The sequence below is a fragment of the Ophidiomyces ophidiicola genome, assembly GCF_022830035.1.
Source record: "Ophidiomyces ophidiicola strain CBS 122913 chromosome Unknown scaffold_11, whole genome shotgun sequence".
In the NCBI taxonomy this organism is placed as follows: domain Eukaryota; kingdom Fungi; phylum Ascomycota; class Eurotiomycetes; order Onygenales; family Onygenaceae; genus Ophidiomyces; species Ophidiomyces ophidiicola.
The window spans coordinates 139,727-156,387 of record NW_026054651.1 but is presented as its reverse complement, the minus strand read 5'-3'; the positions used below and the strand labels follow the sequence as shown (position 1 = coordinate 156,387).

Below are 16,661 nucleotides of genomic sequence, written 5' to 3'. Positions count from 1 at the left end.
ATTTTTAGCAGAGACCTTTTTTTCGTCAAGATATGGCTTGTTATGATTCTCAAAGGATGCCTGGTAGATAACGGACTACACTTACAGTGAAACCTCTTCCTACATTACTAGATCCATCAAGTTGGTCATTTTTTGCGAGTACGTAGATAAACTGTGATGCTCATTTTGTTTCAAGAAGGTGAAATATTTAATGAATAAATGAATGTATTAATGGAGCTTATTTGGAGTTGAAGATACCTAGACTATCAGTAACCTATACACACAATTCTTGCAGTTCAATCCAGCCGCCTCGGTAGAATCAACTTCACTCAGCAAAGAACGGATGATCATTGCGTATCTCCCATCCTTGACAGACGTAGCCCATGGGGGTATGTGTCAGATCTTGGCCTTGTCGGCGTAGTGTCGCCCATTCCTGCAAGAAATCCAAAGTTTTCTTATTCGAGATATGTGGCGTTCGGCTTGGCCTATCTACCGCTGTGTCTGGTTCTCCGTCCTGGTTTCTTTCTTGCCCCAGACGGAGATGATCTTGCAGTATACGGTAGTCGGGATACTGAAAGTATAGCCTTCCAGCAAGAAAACCTAGTTCTAGCGGAAGCCACGACGGCGGTATCCAGTTTGTAGGAAGATTCGGCAGCGCATAGTAGTTGAGCTTGTTGAAATTCACCATTCGTTTTGTAACAGGCGCTGCATAAATAATTAAGTGTACGTGAGGAGGTGAACTTCTACGAAGAATCGGGATAAGGGCTTCTGCCTCCTCAGGAATGATCACAATGGCAGTCTCAGATCGCGTACTCCAAAGAATCCAATTTGCAGACCGCTGTGCAAGAAATTATCAGCTTATTTCGACCCCCCTCTACTAATAGCTTCCGTCACTTACCGTAAATGTGTCGTTCTTATCGCCATCTTTCAGTTTCACCGTTCTAAAGAATTCATTTGACGCATAAAGGCGAGGAAGCAGAGTATTAGCGTCAATTTCATATTTCATACCGAGTTGCGTAGAGTTTAAAAGGGTCGACGCCTTTCTATAGGCACCAAAAAGTTCTAAGATCCCGTTTTTGGCAAAGCGTAGAATGGAGCCGTGCAGTCCGGGAAAGCTTAAAGCTGACATTCTTGGAGGACGTTGTACTTCTCTCTCCTCTTCAATTTGGTATGCAACCTCACGTTCTTGCTCGACTTCCTCCAGTGCTGAATAAAAGGAGGGAGTGTGGTCGGCGATGGACTCCCGCTGTTGTCGCTGTAGCTCCTGAATAATCTCTCTAATGCTACTGTCAAGCTTGATCCCACCAAGCTTCATTAAAGAATTGCTGTTATTTTGCACTTTTGGGCCATAAAGATGCTCCAAGGTTTGCTGTTCTGGTTGCTGTAATGCCTTTAAGAAAGCTTTTCGGTGAGCAGGGTTAGTGAAGAGATCTCCAAATTCTGCTGCCACCCGTTTTCGTTCACAAAAATCGCGACCCTGAGCAAGATACAACGACTGTAGCTCTTGATTATAGACACATGTCTGGTTAAGAAGCCACATAACAATGTGTGATGAATCAAGAATATCTCCTGAGTGGTGTTTACAGGTGTCTAGGATGCACTGATGGACTTCGGGAGGTACAATGAATGTAATTGACTGTGTCGTGCCTAATTGACGCAGTCTCATAGCCGCTAGAAAAATGTGTCAGTATATTTGTGCCTTGAAAGAGTCATTGGAATAGCGAGGATATGAAACATACCTTGAACAGTATGGTCTTTTGTTTGGTTGAGCCCTAAGGTCAAGGCGCCGCGAGCTGTTCTGGGAAGTTTGAGGTCTGTCCCACGAGTGTGTGCTTCATCTAGATAAACTAAGCAGCTTTCTAGATTATCAGCAAATGGGGTTGCAAGAAGGGGAATGCATTTGCCATTCTTGTACAGAACCCTAGCTGTATTATCATATCCAAAAAAAACAACTGCTTGGGCCTCATTGTCTATATCTAACCATTTGGTTGCTAAAGTTTGGTTATCCATTTCTAGAATAAAAGCCCCTGCATCAATTAAAATACGGATTTTTTTGTCATTCAGGTGCTGAAGGAGATCAATTTCTGAAAAGCGTGTATTGTTCTGCTTAATTGCAAGCATATATGCACGATTTCTTTTCTGTAGAAGGTATGTTAATACCTCCGCATTAATATGTGTCAAACTTGGGAGGTCGTGTTGCTTGATTGTGAGAGGAAGTAACCTTCGGTTGTCATTCGTGCCACTAAATCCAGTGGTAATACCGGGTCTCCTCCGTAGTGCAGCTTCAGAGAGCTTCTCACGACTCTTCTCTGAAGGAAATAGCGGAATGTCCCAGCCTGATGATTGTAGTTTGACAGTGAACTGCCTGGCATGTGTAGGGAAAACACAATTATTAAGGAAATGGTTAATAACAACGATTGTAAAACGCAATTTGCTCCATATCTGTTCAATTTGCTTGTCATCATCCACGTTGATAAGATTCCAGTGCCTTAACTCCTCTGGTAGAGTTGGTGAAGCCTGTATCCAACGGTCGTACTCGGTGACAGGATCATGAGACTTTAATATGGCTTGCAGACTCTGTTTCAGCTGGTTATGGTTGAGACCTTGGTAATAGAATGAAAGGCAGGTGAATAGAATAGCCACATCAGGGTGGCCCCATTCAGCCTGCTCAGATGGGACTCCCTTTGCATGGAACGGTACAGCAACAGGGTCCCTCTTTGGATGCAGCCCATACTGAACGTTCCACCTCTTCTTCAAGCACAACAACAAAACTCCATGGACAAGCAGACCACGAAGTAAATAGATCGTCTGTCTAGTGGGAAGTGAATCTAAAAACATCTCTGATATGCATTTAGCTACCCAAGGGTCAACCGTTTTTTGAGAAAGGAATGTTTTGATAGCCTGTTGCTGTTTAGCCGTACATTTATGAATGGGCAGCAGCGATATGCGACCATCACTGGCATCATCCACAATATTTTGAACAAGGGCTTCGCCAACGTCATTTCTCAAAAGATATACGACTGGAAACCCAGTCATAGATCGCTTGACCACGTCAATGCTCTGTGGAAAACCTTTTTTAAGGTGCGGCAGATGATGTGTAACAAGGTGCAAAACAATTTGAATCACCTTCCAACGATATGGATGTCCGTCAACTGCTAACTGAGACCCACTAGGGTAAATAAGTTGAGTTTTGACAGCCAAAGTAAAATCACATTCGTCAAGGATATCACGGCACACCATTTCCATCTGGCTTTGAACTGCCATCATTTTCATCGCCTCGCCAACTTTACCATCTGAAAGTCGCTGCAAACCACTGAGCTGGAAAGACATGATATGTTCCGGTACACCAAGTATGATACCAGAGTTTCGAAGTGCATTGTTATGAAGTTGTTGATATTCTTCAATGACCTTTGTTGTCGTTTGAGTTTGTCGAGAGAATGGAATATGGGTGATTTCCCTGCCTAGAAGTCCTCCAAGTCGAGACTGAAGAGTTTGCGCTGCTTGGGATAACAGTGTCTTAGGGACAAGCAATCTAGCAAGAATTTTACTGTCAGCAAGTAAACAAGCGGCCATTGGCATTATTACAGATGTCTTTCCCTGCCCCATATTCATTTGGAGAACAGAATTAGCGTCCGATGTAGGCGATACCATCTCTAAAGCAACAGTTACCTGGTCTTCTCGAATTTGCATATTAGCATCTATTTCCAAGAGCAGCCAGTCAGGAAAAGCGCTTGGGTTCCAATTGATATGCCCAGGATTGTTATACTCTTGAATTAGCCTTTCTCTGTCCTTCCGTATTAAGGCATCTTTCATTCGAAGAAGACGTTGTAGTCTGTTGATAGCCTTGGCATATATTATGAAAGAATCTTTCATATTCTGGCCAAAGGTGTGCTGGGAATTCGAACGCAATCGTTCGAGAATTGTGATAGGTGTAATGCGTGGCCAAAGGCTACCCAGTTGAAACCACCGATACCTTTCGTCCTGTGCGGACAGCGCAATACATATTTCCATATAGTACCGACGTACCAAGTTGCGAGCATTTAGGATCAGGGTATCAAAATGAATATTCAGAGGCTCCTTATGTTCCTCCGTTTTCTTAGTTTTCAGGGCAGTGATACTTTCCTCCAAGTCTCGGCCATAACTTGAGCTTACAGGACAAGTTGAATTAGTGAAAATTTTGATAATTCTCTCAAGCTCCTTAACCTCAGAATCTGGGAACACTACACGTGGAAAGGGTCTGACCGAGTGTTGCGCTTCGAAATATGCAGAAGGGTCAATACACTTAAAATCGCCGTCTTCGTCGTGTTTAGGTCCTATCCGGCATAGCAAGTCATCCGCCAGGCGGGGTGTACCGGTAAATTGTCTCATCTGCACTTCAAAATATATTCTTGATCGAGCTGGAGGAACATATGGCCTGGATGGATCTTTGCGATAAAAACGGTCGAGAATCGCCTGGACTTGGGAAATGTGTTCAGAAAGTTGCAAATTTTCATAGAGGCGGCCCCATTCTGGGCGCACCGCTTCAAGGGAGTTCTCAATTTCCAAATATGAGGATTGAAAGCCAGTAGTAAAAGGTGCTGGTGTGGGCCATTGGTCGATGAGAAACATTACGAAATACTCACTCTCGCAGTGGCACTTTTTCTCATGTTCTAGTACGCAGTCCAAGTGATTTGTGCCGGCTCTCTTTGAGACGCTTTTGGGGGTGACTGGACGCAAGTACTCCTTGTAGTACGGCTTGATTAGCTTTGTCAATACGTCCGAGGATGGCTTTTCGTTCATTTGAAACCCAGTGAATGACGCATATGGAGGGCAATCCAGCCTTCTCAAATCATCGAGCAGAAAAAAGGCAATCAACGTCCTTAGAATTCTGATATCAGCGTCTTCGCGGAAAGCAATCAAAGCCAAATGGAAGGCAAGTCGATGAAAATCCTTTAGCTCACAATTCCTACAGAGATTAACCAGGCTGCCCCACTCTTCTGCAATATTGACATTTAAACAATCTTGTATGAGATGTGGCATGAACTCCTTAACAAATCCCCCTATAGCTGGCCACCGTTCCAGTATTTTTGCTAGATCAACCGTCTCACATGCAAAAGAAGGCTGTGAACGTAGCAAAGTAGCTATTTCACGAACATTCAAAGTTCGTTTACAAGTCACCCAACGATCTCGGCTATGATAATGTGAATTAGGCATGGAGATTTGCTTTGTACACAATGTATCAGAGCACTCATAGAGTGATCGGCGCCATTGAGACCTATCTCGGAGATGATCGAAGGGCAAAGATGAAGTGAGCACACTTCCTGACCCGTCACCGTAAAACGGTAGTAATCGCTCTGATTTTTTGAAAATGGCATCAATGATAGGCTGGTACGCATCATGTTGGATAAATGTCGTTAAATGAGGATTCCAGGCTGTAACTTGTTGGCATTTTAAATTTTTCGGGTAATACAGTCGTTTTGGTGTTAGCTCTGAAAGCCTTTTTAGTATGTCGATAATATCTCGCGCTAGGGGGCACCAGGGCTGGCAATATCCTGACTGCAAACAATGCAAAGCTTCTTCCGTTCCAGTACGGCCTGTTAAAGGGTCAGGTAAAACAAATGATGTAAAAGCATGTAGTTGCGCTTTATTGTAAAGTATTCGGGGTTCGGGAAGGCAATGCAACCGCCCGAGTACATCGTCAATTGTATATCTCAAGTAGCTTCCAGTATTCTCCAATTGAACGCTAACATGTGGTCCCAGTCGCTGAATATTAACCTTACCATGAGTGGCAATGATACTGCGTTGAGAACGGTTGCGTGTATCCCGGAGAACAAGCATACTCTGTAATCCATAGAGAACCCCTGCGTCTTGGTTCGAGTCAATTTCAGAAGATAGCTGCTTGCATTGAAGGAGACCACACTTATTAACATGAAAATCAAGATTCATGCGTTTTAACTCCACTGAGAGAGGAGAAGAACGAGGTTGAAATATAGTCAACATTTGAGGCAGCTCAAAACCCTTGAAAACCTGGGCTACTGTCTTGAAGAGTTTACTATGCGGATCAATTAGAGAAACTGTCCGCCGATATGCCTTTCGGTCCCAGAAATTGAGGTTCCAGTCTCCGGGCCTACTCTTCCAAACAGACGGCATGCGTCTTATTTCTAGAACTCCAGAATTTAGATCCAACCAATGAATACAATTGGAAACCAAGGAATCAGGGAGGTCAAAATTAGAGTCAGTTCCAAAAACATGTCGAGGAATATGCTCTAGTGTTGTAGTCAACGAGGTAGCCTGCATTACGAGTCCCTGCGGGCGATATCCTAAGTGAATCTGGTAGTTATTTTTGCGACCCTCAAGCACGTAGCTCATTCCAGGTATATTCGAGGGAAGAGCACGGAGTCGCTGGTTTCCAAACAGTTCTTTCAGAATTGCTGAGTCCCTGATATCTGCGGGCAATTTCCCCAGTGATTTTCCATCAACAATCAGATGCCCTTGAAGAAGATGTAAATGTATGACCTGTGACTTCATGTATCTTATCGGCTTGACTGACGCTGAGACCCACCATTCATGTGCTTTAGGCAAAAAACGCCACTCGGTGAACGCTCGAAAACATTTTTCGGCCTCTGGCCATACCATTTTAAGAGCGGATTCAAGACTTTCTGGGTACAGTGAAACAGACTGGCGAAGCATGGCTTTCATTCGAAAAGTCATTTTGATATCCCGAACCAACAAATTTCGTGTTAACGTAGAAAATTTACCCAATTCTACAAGATTCTCTTGCATGGTAAGGGTAACCCCGATAAAACATTCGAAGCTCTCTGCATCCAGTGCTATGTTGCCGTATGCTTGGAGGACAAATGTTCTGCGGCATAATAACGCTGCCAAGAAACCATATCGGGCGGCCTGCTCCGCTACATCTGCCTCTTCCGCCTCGATTGCCTCCTCACGAAGGAGTGTAACCCACGTAAATGTCACTCGGCGAATTTTTATTAGAAGAAGATTTGCCAAGGACTGCATTTTCTGGGGACAGAGTGTGCGTACGCGAATAGCGAGAGTCAGTAAGGTTTCCATATAGTTGCTTTCACGCCAATTTGCAGAGACGGCTTCAATGTGTTTGTCAATTTCCTGTATCAAGCGGCTACAGAAGCTGTTATCTCTAAAAACAACATGAACTGCCCGGAGTACATCTGTGTCTACTCTGGGTCCTGCTTGTAGCGCGAGGTGATGAAAAAGTACAGTAGTGTCCTGCAAGCTGAAATTCAAATTTGATGAGCCGAGTTCGGCAAGTATAGATAGCCATCGTCGATGTCTGCCTGACATAAGATTTTGGTGCGCCATAAACTCGTGAATAGATACCTGGTATGGGCATTCATTCATACTTGCGATAGTCTCATAGGAAGTCGGCCCCAACCCATTAGGAGCAAATGCGGAAGAAGAATAAAGGTTAGAGAATGGTAGATGTTTAGGTAAACGAATCTCAAAATGGTGTACCAAGCTTATGGAGCGAAGTAGATCTTTTATCCAAACATTAAGTACCGAATCATAATATGCGAAAGCCATTCCAAAGGGCAGAAGCACACTAGATGCCGCCGCAGGTAATTTTCTCCAGTTATAGTGCGTTCCTAAATAAGACTTTGTGGACGAAGCCAAAGAAAGCTCGCAGTTCGAATTGTTGGTACTAAAACTCTTAAGATTAATGTACTTTGAAAGTAGCATCTTCGGGGCCTCCGTTGTTGAAAATATGGCTTTGGAGCAGAGATGGTGGACTATATCCCATGTTAGCTTCCGATATGAAGCAAAAGTCTTAGGGATACCAAGCTCGAAGAGAATGGCACGTCGCTTGGCTCGATTCCTCTCTGATTTTTCAGAAGGAAGAAAATCCTCATGTATGCTTATCTTAAGGCGTCTGCGCTGTCGAATATAATAGCAGTGACTGCAGCCTTTGATTTTGTGGGAACCGTCCTCGTTCCGCCGTTGAGTACATACACTTTCCTGTTTCATCCTCGTCAGATCCTTAAACCTAGCATTCACATTCGCAAGTTCTTGTTCCTTTTTCCTTCGAGAGGCGAGAGATGCGGCCTCAATATGTTGCTGTAGCGTATGCAAGCCAGCAGCATCATCCAGGTCAAAATATCGATCAACAAAACATCCAGGCTCTGGATCATCCAATATAGTCATATTACCGTGCTGTGCAACTGTGCAGCGCTGGTGGAGATATAACTGAATATATTGTAGCCGCTTCATGTCTTCAAACGATGATAACAGCAGTACATCGAATATCTTGGGGTGGAAGCATGGGTGATATTCTTTGAGGAGAGGGTACAAAACAGTGGCACATTTGTCCATACGTACCCATAAGTCAAAGATATTAAGAATGAAAACGCTTAACTGCTCTGGATTTTTATCGTAGGCGTTTCCAACAGCCTTTAAATACGTCTTGCTTTGACTGGCGAGATTCATGCATAGGCGATCGCACGCATTTCTCGAGCTTGGCACGTCTCTATCTTGAAGTTCGATGGACAACTCCATATCGGCGAGCGAAAAGTAAATATTGAGTAATTCACCAAGAGTGTCCGTGGTATTTTTCTCAATTTTGGGAGTAAATAAAGCTTCGTCCCCAATTTTTGGTGGGTCTTTCTTTGGTGGATATTGGTTAAGAACATTCTGAAGATAAGATGCGCAATTAGGAAGTGTAAGATGTAAGTCCTCTCCATTAGCAGTGGGGGGAAGATTGGGTATTTTACGGCGAATGTTCGTCCTAAAAGCACGCCACTGGGCTTTTATGGCAGCTGTGGCGGTCTTAATAGATTCTTGGCAAAGAGTACCAATCGTACCAAAAAGATGTGAATATACATGACGGGCACGTGGGCCCGAATTCTCCCTGTCCACTTCAAGTTTCGCGAGGCGACGGCACAGTTTTGCTTTCAGGAAATGGCAAAGTTCTGTACTTAAAGAATTGGCAGAATCATTGAGCAGTCGGGCTAGAAGAGCGCAGATCAAAAATTTGTATTGTGCGCGGCCAATTTCATCTCCAAGAGTCAAATATAACAATCGTTGAACTGACACGCGAAGTACAAGCCAATGAGGGCTCCGTCGCCAAGGAAGGTCAGCATTGTCCCAACATACGTCATCTTTGATACGTTTTCTGAGTATTGACGGATAGATGCGACTACCACTAGTTTCTAACAGCGTCATAAGAAACTGTGTGATAAGAGCGGGGTCTGTTGTATCGCGAGTCTCCAAAATGGTCGCTCCAGCCTTTTGTGATTTGGCCGCGAATTCATCGAGAGTCTCTATACTAGCCTTTTCAAGAAATACAGCAAGGCTGTTCTGAAAGCTGGTATTTTCGAATTCAGAGCGAGGAATTGAGACTGTCGCCCCAGGGAAATCCCACTGCAAGGCAGCTTGTGATTCCAGAACCTTTTCCGCCATGGCTGACGCTTCAAAGGCTTCAAAGATAACATTTGGGGCATCCTCACTTTTAAGAAGGTGCTGGATTAGAAAAATATTTCAAGATAGGGGTTTGTATCGCTTACCGTATGAGAATCCCAGCATTTTGGTCGACGACGTGTAAAATAATCGCATGGTGCGGCTGCAAAAGCTTAAAAGCATCCAGTAGCTCCACCTGGTTGACAAAACCAGCATCGTTGATCAGTCTGAAGGTATTTAGCGAGTCTTCAATCAGACTCCACGCAGGTAAATATTCGGCAGTCGAATTGTTTTTGAGAATTGAAGTCGCATCAATTATACGATTTGTTAGATTTTCTCTTACATTCTCGGGTGATGCATCTTGTTGTCCGGGAAGTTTGGGTGGAAAAACAATATGATTGAAGACCTGGCCTAACGTTTCATCAGACATGATTCAATTGACGCCAAGCTAAGAGAAATGCAGCTGATGCATATAAATTGACTTGAAAAAAATCCTGAAAAAAGACAAAAAAGAGTCTGTTTAAAATATTCTAAACAATACGTACATAAGGTAGGTAAATATAGTAAGGAGCCGGAAGTTTTCACCTCTTCGTTTGGAAGAAGCCGTTAGAATTCTCATGTAAACAATACGAGTTGACCCATCGGCCAAACCTCTCTGAACACGGCAGCTTGCTTCGCTGTTCCCCTTTGATTGGCGGGGGATCTCAACAAAGCGTTGAAGAAGACGCCTGAGTGTCTGGGAAACTTGTAGGACATGGTGTAGAATATGCAGTTGTTTTGAGCCATGTACAGGGCAGCGATATCGCAGCGTCAATATCTCTGCAATGTTCAGTTTCCCGCATTGACAAACAAAGCCACAGTTGAGACAGTTTGTGGGATACTGCCTGGAGATGAGGTTGAGACAACCTTTGGCTGCTGTTCTAAAGCGGACTAGCTGCCAACTTGGCAAAAATTGATAGGAAATTAGGTAGCGTGGCTGATTGGCTGACTTTGCAGGTAATGAGTCCAAGGTCAAATTACATATGTGCTCCGTCCCCCGTACGGAGTACTCAATATCGCTCGTCAATCAGTAAACTCCTGGGTGTCCTAAATGCTAAGCCGGCTGTTCGCATATGCATAGTTACTGATAAACTCTTTAGGCGATACATACTGAAACAAGAGAAATTTTGAAAATAAATAATGAGTGAAACATTGGCAGATATATGAAGTGGAGGATATCTTCCTCTTTAACTGTCAGATTCAAATCCTAGTCTTGAAGTGAAAACCATCTGTCCCTTTGCTCTAGGGGCCGCATAGGAAAGCCTGTATTCAATATCTATATACTTATATTGCCTGTAAATTCTAGAATAAGGAAAGGTTGCCAGATGGCAAGATAGATTAGAAAATATTAAAGGATAAAATCAACGTAAGTTTGCCAAGGGGTATCTAGCAATATTGCTACATTCATTGAAACCAGATATCTAGAAAAAATCGGGGCCGACCGAGTAGATAGCAATAATATGGATGTCTTTACATAGGAATTAATAAGAGGTTCAAAAAGAAGCGACAGAAAGGCTCTGGGGAAATGAGAGGGAAAGAGGTGTCGGAGAACAAGGAATTCAATGTGGGTATCGATCGTGAAAATGCTATTCAATGACACATAACGTAGGAAACGGAATGGTTTAAAGATAGTTGGTATCGTTATTGAAATGTCAATCGGCGCGACCATTGGATAAACCGAAAGTGGACCAATATGAATCGATATATATGGGAGTCCAAATAGATTTAGCTCATGGAGCTTTCTTTCGGCGGTGCACTTTCCATTCCGCTTTCGCAACACGCATGAACAATTCTACATCTTTAATAGGAACCCAGCTTGTGAGCACCTTCATGGCATTTTCGAAGTCGGATTCAAGTAGGATATCGCGCATGCCATCGATCAATGCGGCCGAGGTAGCATGCAAAACATCAAGGCTGCGGCCAAACGGGGGCGCCTCAGTAATTTGAGGCTGTTTATGGCCATCAGGCAGCGTGCCGTTAACAGAGTGAGAACTAGTCTCGGGCCCTGAGGGGCTTATTTCGCCTGAATCTCCAAGAAGCATGAAAACATCCCAAACACGGAGCTGGGCTGGAAAAGGTACCGAATAGTTAAAGAGAGTTAAGTACCATCTCGTTCCATAGGTCGTAGGTGGTATTTCGAGCTCATTCTTAAGGCTATATCAGTAGCTACCCTGAATGAAGTACTAAATGACCGATAGACTTACCAACTTCTCTGCCACTTCTCCACCATCGAGCCATTCTGTCTCAAAATTTCCTAGCGCTTCTCTTAAACCAGCAAACTCAGACCGATAGAGACGATCCAGTCCCCTTAGTTCCCAGAGTCTTACTAACATAACAAACGCATGCTCCTCATCGTAGTAAGCAAGCAAAGTTGCAGCAAGAGATGCCATTCCTTGAACATAGCCAGTTTCAGGAAAGTAAAGAGACATTGCGTGAAGAACACGAAACAGTAGCCGCTGGCCGCCCCTGTAGCGTCGACGAAACATAATGTGGCTACTTATTGTGCGTGGAACGTCAATGTCGATTTGGGGATCGTCAGGAGATGGCTCATCTTGTAATTCATTGAAACGAAGGACAAGTGTTTCGTCGGTAGGACTGTTCTTCCGTTTCCTGGCACTAGCGGAGAGGAAAGCATGCCAGGCGGTTGCTCTCCATCTATCAGGAATACCCTTCCAGGTTCGCTCGATGAGTTTTGAACTAGTGGTATCGAATTCAAATGTCATGCCAGAGCCATCCTGACTCTTCGATGTAAGTCTTGCCATCTTTCTCCATTTTTCTTCTCTCTGCCATTCCTTCTTTTTAATAAAACGAGCATAGGGCGAGTCTTCGTCTGGAAGGGTATCTTGGCTCGAACTGTTAGGAAGGGTGAGCATATCTCCGGCTTCATCTAACAGCTTTCGGCTTTTGTTATGAGGTAGCTTATTAGCAGCATATCGAAACTTGGATGTGGATCTAGACGAATGTAGTCGAGAACTTTGGGAAGACGTTGGTCGGTGAGACTGATCTATTGATTTTCGCGAAAGTGACCGAGCAGAGAATGATTTGACGCTGGCACCTCCTGAAGGGGTTCTCCGTAATGTTCGCTTTCTGCGAGGGGATGTAGCCGCCAACATCAAACTCGTTGAAACGCGCTGAAGGGGTTGTGGGGGACCCACATCGGTGCCATCTCCAGTGTCCCGCCGAGGAACAATAAATCCGTATCTGTCAACATCCTCGCTATTGACATTATTCCAATCTTCGATCCCTCCCGCCAATTCGGTCTCCTCACGTTGTATGGTACTATTGCGCCTTGACGCATGGGTGGCCGTTTTGGCGAGCTCTGTAAGTGAACTATTCTCTGCACCACTTGCCAAGTCAGCCTCCTCTCCAACAGAAGATGGCTCCTCCCAGAGCACATTTTCGTCCATGGCCAGTATCTGGCTAATTTCGGACTCGTCGATATCACCATCGCCAATTTCGTACATTAGTCTGACTTTATGAGATAGTATTTCTTCATCGGCGGAAATGGGCCTATTGGAACTGTTTTTCGAGTGGCAGCGCAAAGAATTTGCGGATCTGATTCGCCTAGTAATCGAGGGCGTCGGAATCGAGATACTATTGCCAATCGAATTTCCATCCGGGGAGCTGACCAGTTTCTCGGAGCCTTTTTCTGGGGTCGGGGGCTGCGACGCTTCTTCCATCGTTACCGACGTGATGTCATCCAGCGAACCGGAAGGGATTTCAAGTTTTATTCCGCGGAATGGTTCGAGAACCGGAAAAGGTGGGAGGGAGGGCACATCGCTACTTCTCCTTCGACGGCTTCCCCATCTAAGACTCCTTTCCGAACGTCGCGAGCTTGGGCGCACAGGTGCTTCATTCACAACAATGCTAGGTATGCGAGGCGGCTGCCGGAAACTTCTGATTGAATGGCCATCACTTGAGAGTCTAACCTTGCTCAAACTCATTCGTGGAAGCGCAGTTCCGGGTCTTGGTTTCTCGACAGGTACGTCCATCATTGGAGATAATCGGGGGATGTTTTGTCCTGCACGCACATCTCGAGGTCCTTCGACAGGTTGCACACGTGAGCCCTTTTCTGGGTCAGAAATGTTCCCCTCTAGTCGCTTGACAAGTGAAGGTTCAGTATCTGCCATGTCGACTAAAACTCTGATAGAACGCGTAAGCTAAGATCTAGAATGCCACATGTGCGAGAAATCTCACGAGCCAATTGTACCTGAGAGGTGGTCAAAAATAGGGTGGTAACGTGGGATGCGGCATGGGTGTGACGGGGATTCGACTCATGGCACCGCAGGCTCGATTCGATGAGACGAAAGACTCGCAAGTCCTCATTCCTTTATTCCGGGCAGGCCAATTGGATATGCCGCCGTTGTGACCTGGCGAAGGGAGGAAAAGAGAGACATTGCACGCTAGGATCGACATTCGCCGAGCTTCGTAAAGGGGGAACCAACACCCCGGCCCTTTTGGGTTAGAGCCAAAAGATCCGCACGCCACCATCGACGCTAGGCGTAAATAGGACTGGTTCCATTCCGCACTCTGGGGACAGCTGCAGACACCAAAAACATCACCAAATCCTCTATGCGGCCATAGAACGTGTTCCCTGTGAAGAGTGTGTTGGCGGGCATACTTTCAAGCACAATGTCACAGAAGGCCATATAGGCACTGTGACAATGTTAATTCTCAGGACACTCCGAGACATGCCCAAACCCGGAATGTCTTAGGGCCGTTCCGTGGGTGGAGCCGCCAGGTTCCCAGTTTCTGGAAGGCGATAAGAAGCAAAACACCAAACTTGACCGGGTTTTTCCTAGAAGAAGTAATTCAAAAAAGCCGCCATTTGAGTGTAGGCGCTAGCACTTTGCGTAAACTGTTTACTCGACGACTATCTCATCCATGGATTTGAAAACTACTCTATCCTTTCTTTGAGCTCTATGGTCTAACTAGATAGTATGTTACAAGTAACTATGTTGCCAAGGCCCACATCCTCAGTTCTCTTTTGCTGTCGCAGGCTCTGCAGCTGCCTGCAGCCTCTTCTCCTTCAACTCCAACAAAGCAGTAAGGTTCCATGGCGAGTCAAGCATGTCAAAGAACACTTCCAAGAGTTGAATTCGATCGCCTTTTTTGAATTGCTCATCGGTTAAAACTGTCGCCAGCTCTGCATATGTTCTTGCCACATAATTGGGAGCCTCCGGGGCCCCAAAAAATGTCAACATTTTCTGGTAATTCCACTGGGTGGAGATGTCGTTATATTGTTGCATGGGGCCGTGAATTAGGCGCTCGATAGAGTACCCGGCATTGTTAATCACAAATAAAGTCGGCGTCAGGCCCTCGCGTACAATCGTTCCAAACTCTTGCACCGTCATTTGAAGGCTACCATCTCCCACAAGTAAAATCACACGTCCTTTAGCGCCCATTTCCTTCCGTGCCAGAAGGGTGCCAAGAAGTGCCGGGACAGTGAAACCAATGCAGCTGTAATAAAGCTGACTATAATACTTGCAGTTATCTGGAAGCTTTAAATCCAAGGAACCGAACTGCGCGGTGCCTACTTCGGCGATAACAAAATCATCGGGCTGCAGATATTTGCTTAGTCGGCCCCAGAAGCGCCTATGGTCAAGAGCATCAGTACAAGAGTCGTCGACTTGAGCACCCTAGGTTGAGGTCAGCATCATCTACTACGTCAAGGAAGGAGGAAAAGCATACCTCAGGGGCTTCTTGCAGCTTAGGAAGGGGGTCTGCTCTGCGTTTCAAAGGCTCATTTTTTAACTTCTGGAGGAGCTTCTTAACCACTGGCCTGAAGTCAAGATCTTTCCACACTTTACTTCCAACTGAGCAATAGCTGGGGTGGAGTTTTATTAATTTATCTTCTGGAAGATCTGTGGAGAATCCGCCGGTGTTCCCAGAGATAGGAAAGTTGCCAATGTGCAAAATGGCATCGTGGGATTCCGCCTGTAATTTCGTGTTCGAATTTGAAACAATACCCGCATATAGCCCGGCGAAACGAGGATCGGATTCATTGATAATGGATTTTCCCATTGGAGTAATATAGACCTGGGAGTTTCCATTAGTACATGGGTTAGATACCCAGTCCAATACATCTACTCACAGGAGCATTAATAGCGTCAATCAGTTCCTTCGTTTCATCCACCAAGGCATGACGCTGAACCAAGGCATCAACAATGACTCCCGGATTTGACGCCTGGTCGATGGTACGGATAATCTCGGACACAACTTCATTTTCCTGTTCATCTTTTCCTTCATTACGAATCTCTAGATTCAGGGGTGTTGATAATCGCGAAGAATCTGTCATGAGATCGGGAACTTCAACTGGAATGAAAAGGTAGACCGGTAACCGCGTCTTGACACAAGTCTCTATCACACGATCGATTTGCGCAGGAGCAGCTGCCGGATCAGTGAGAAATGCGGCGTCACTTCGTACTGGCTCGCTCATTTTTTGATAGGTTGTTTGATCCCAGTTGTCCATCCATAAAGTATGGTGTATTCTGACGTGATTCTGCTGCATAAACCGGGAAGTATTTCCCACGATATGGATCACCGGAACATATTCGCTAAACGCCCCTGCGATACCATTGATGGCACTCAGCTCTCCCACCCCATAAGTAGTCACAACCGCGCCTGGAATACCCCGAGTGCGCGCATAACCATCGGCAGCGTAGGCAGCGTTAAGTTCGTTGCAGGTGCCCACCCATCTCATATCAGGAACATTGTATATGTGATCGAGAAGGTTGAGATTGAAGTCACCCGGTACTCCAACGACATGGCGAATGCCGAGCTGGTGCAAACGGCGGAAAAGATACTCGCCAACGGCAATCTGATTTTCTTTTACCATGACGCCTGTGGTAAGGCTGGGGTTTTACAGGGCCACGATTCGGTAATTGACCAACAACAGGCGAAATGAAGAGAGAAAGCAGGGGGCGGCAGGTGTGCACAGCGTGGTTGATAATAAATCTCCGGATCCTTGCTTTTTTATATCACAATCGAAACCGAAACCTAATCCCTAGCCGCTCGGCCACTTTGGAACCCCGCACAGATGCCTTGTCTGTTTGGGCGCGTTATACCGAGAGGCCGAAGCTTGTCCCGATGGCTAGAATTGCCGATCTGGTTCCTAAAGAATCGTTCTTTTTGACATAAAAATACTATGCGATTAGCCACGCTGCACGGCATCTCACTAGCCTCTCGTCTTGCTTACCTCCTTTCCTGCTCTCCCAGGCGTTCTCGATCCGTTT

At 45.3% G+C, this 16,661-nt stretch overlaps 3 protein-coding genes across 3 annotated transcripts; all 3 read right to left on the bottom strand.

The window, feature by feature from the left end:
- Positions 1-304: 304 nt before the first annotated feature.
- LOZ57_003340 (uncharacterized protein) lies at positions 305-9,817 on the bottom strand (the record flags this gene model as incomplete). Its single annotated transcript, XM_049252389.1, has 4 exons — positions 305-817; positions 878-1,650; positions 1,719-9,436; positions 9,495-9,817. The coding sequence occupies 4 exons, from the start codon at positions 9,815-9,817 to the stop codon at positions 305-307; spliced, it is 9,327 nt and encodes a 3,108-aa protein (XP_049108563.1).
- Positions 9,818-11,156: 1,339 nt separating this feature from the next.
- LOZ57_003339 (uncharacterized protein) lies at positions 11,157-13,556 on the bottom strand (the record flags this gene model as incomplete). Its single annotated transcript, XM_049252388.1, has 2 exons — positions 11,157-11,573; positions 11,631-13,556. The coding sequence occupies 2 exons, from the start codon at positions 13,554-13,556 to the stop codon at positions 11,157-11,159; spliced, it is 2,343 nt and encodes a 780-aa protein (XP_049108562.1).
- An 846-nt stretch (positions 13,557-14,402) lies between these two features.
- On the bottom strand, positions 14,403-16,264 carry LOZ57_003338 (uncharacterized protein; the record flags this gene model as incomplete). Its single annotated transcript, XM_049252387.1, has 3 exons — positions 14,403-15,065; positions 15,118-15,465; positions 15,521-16,264. 3 exons carry the CDS (start codon positions 16,262-16,264, stop codon positions 14,403-14,405), a joined length of 1,755 nt encoding a protein of 584 aa, XP_049108561.1.
- Between the last annotated feature and the right edge of the window lie 397 nt (positions 16,265-16,661).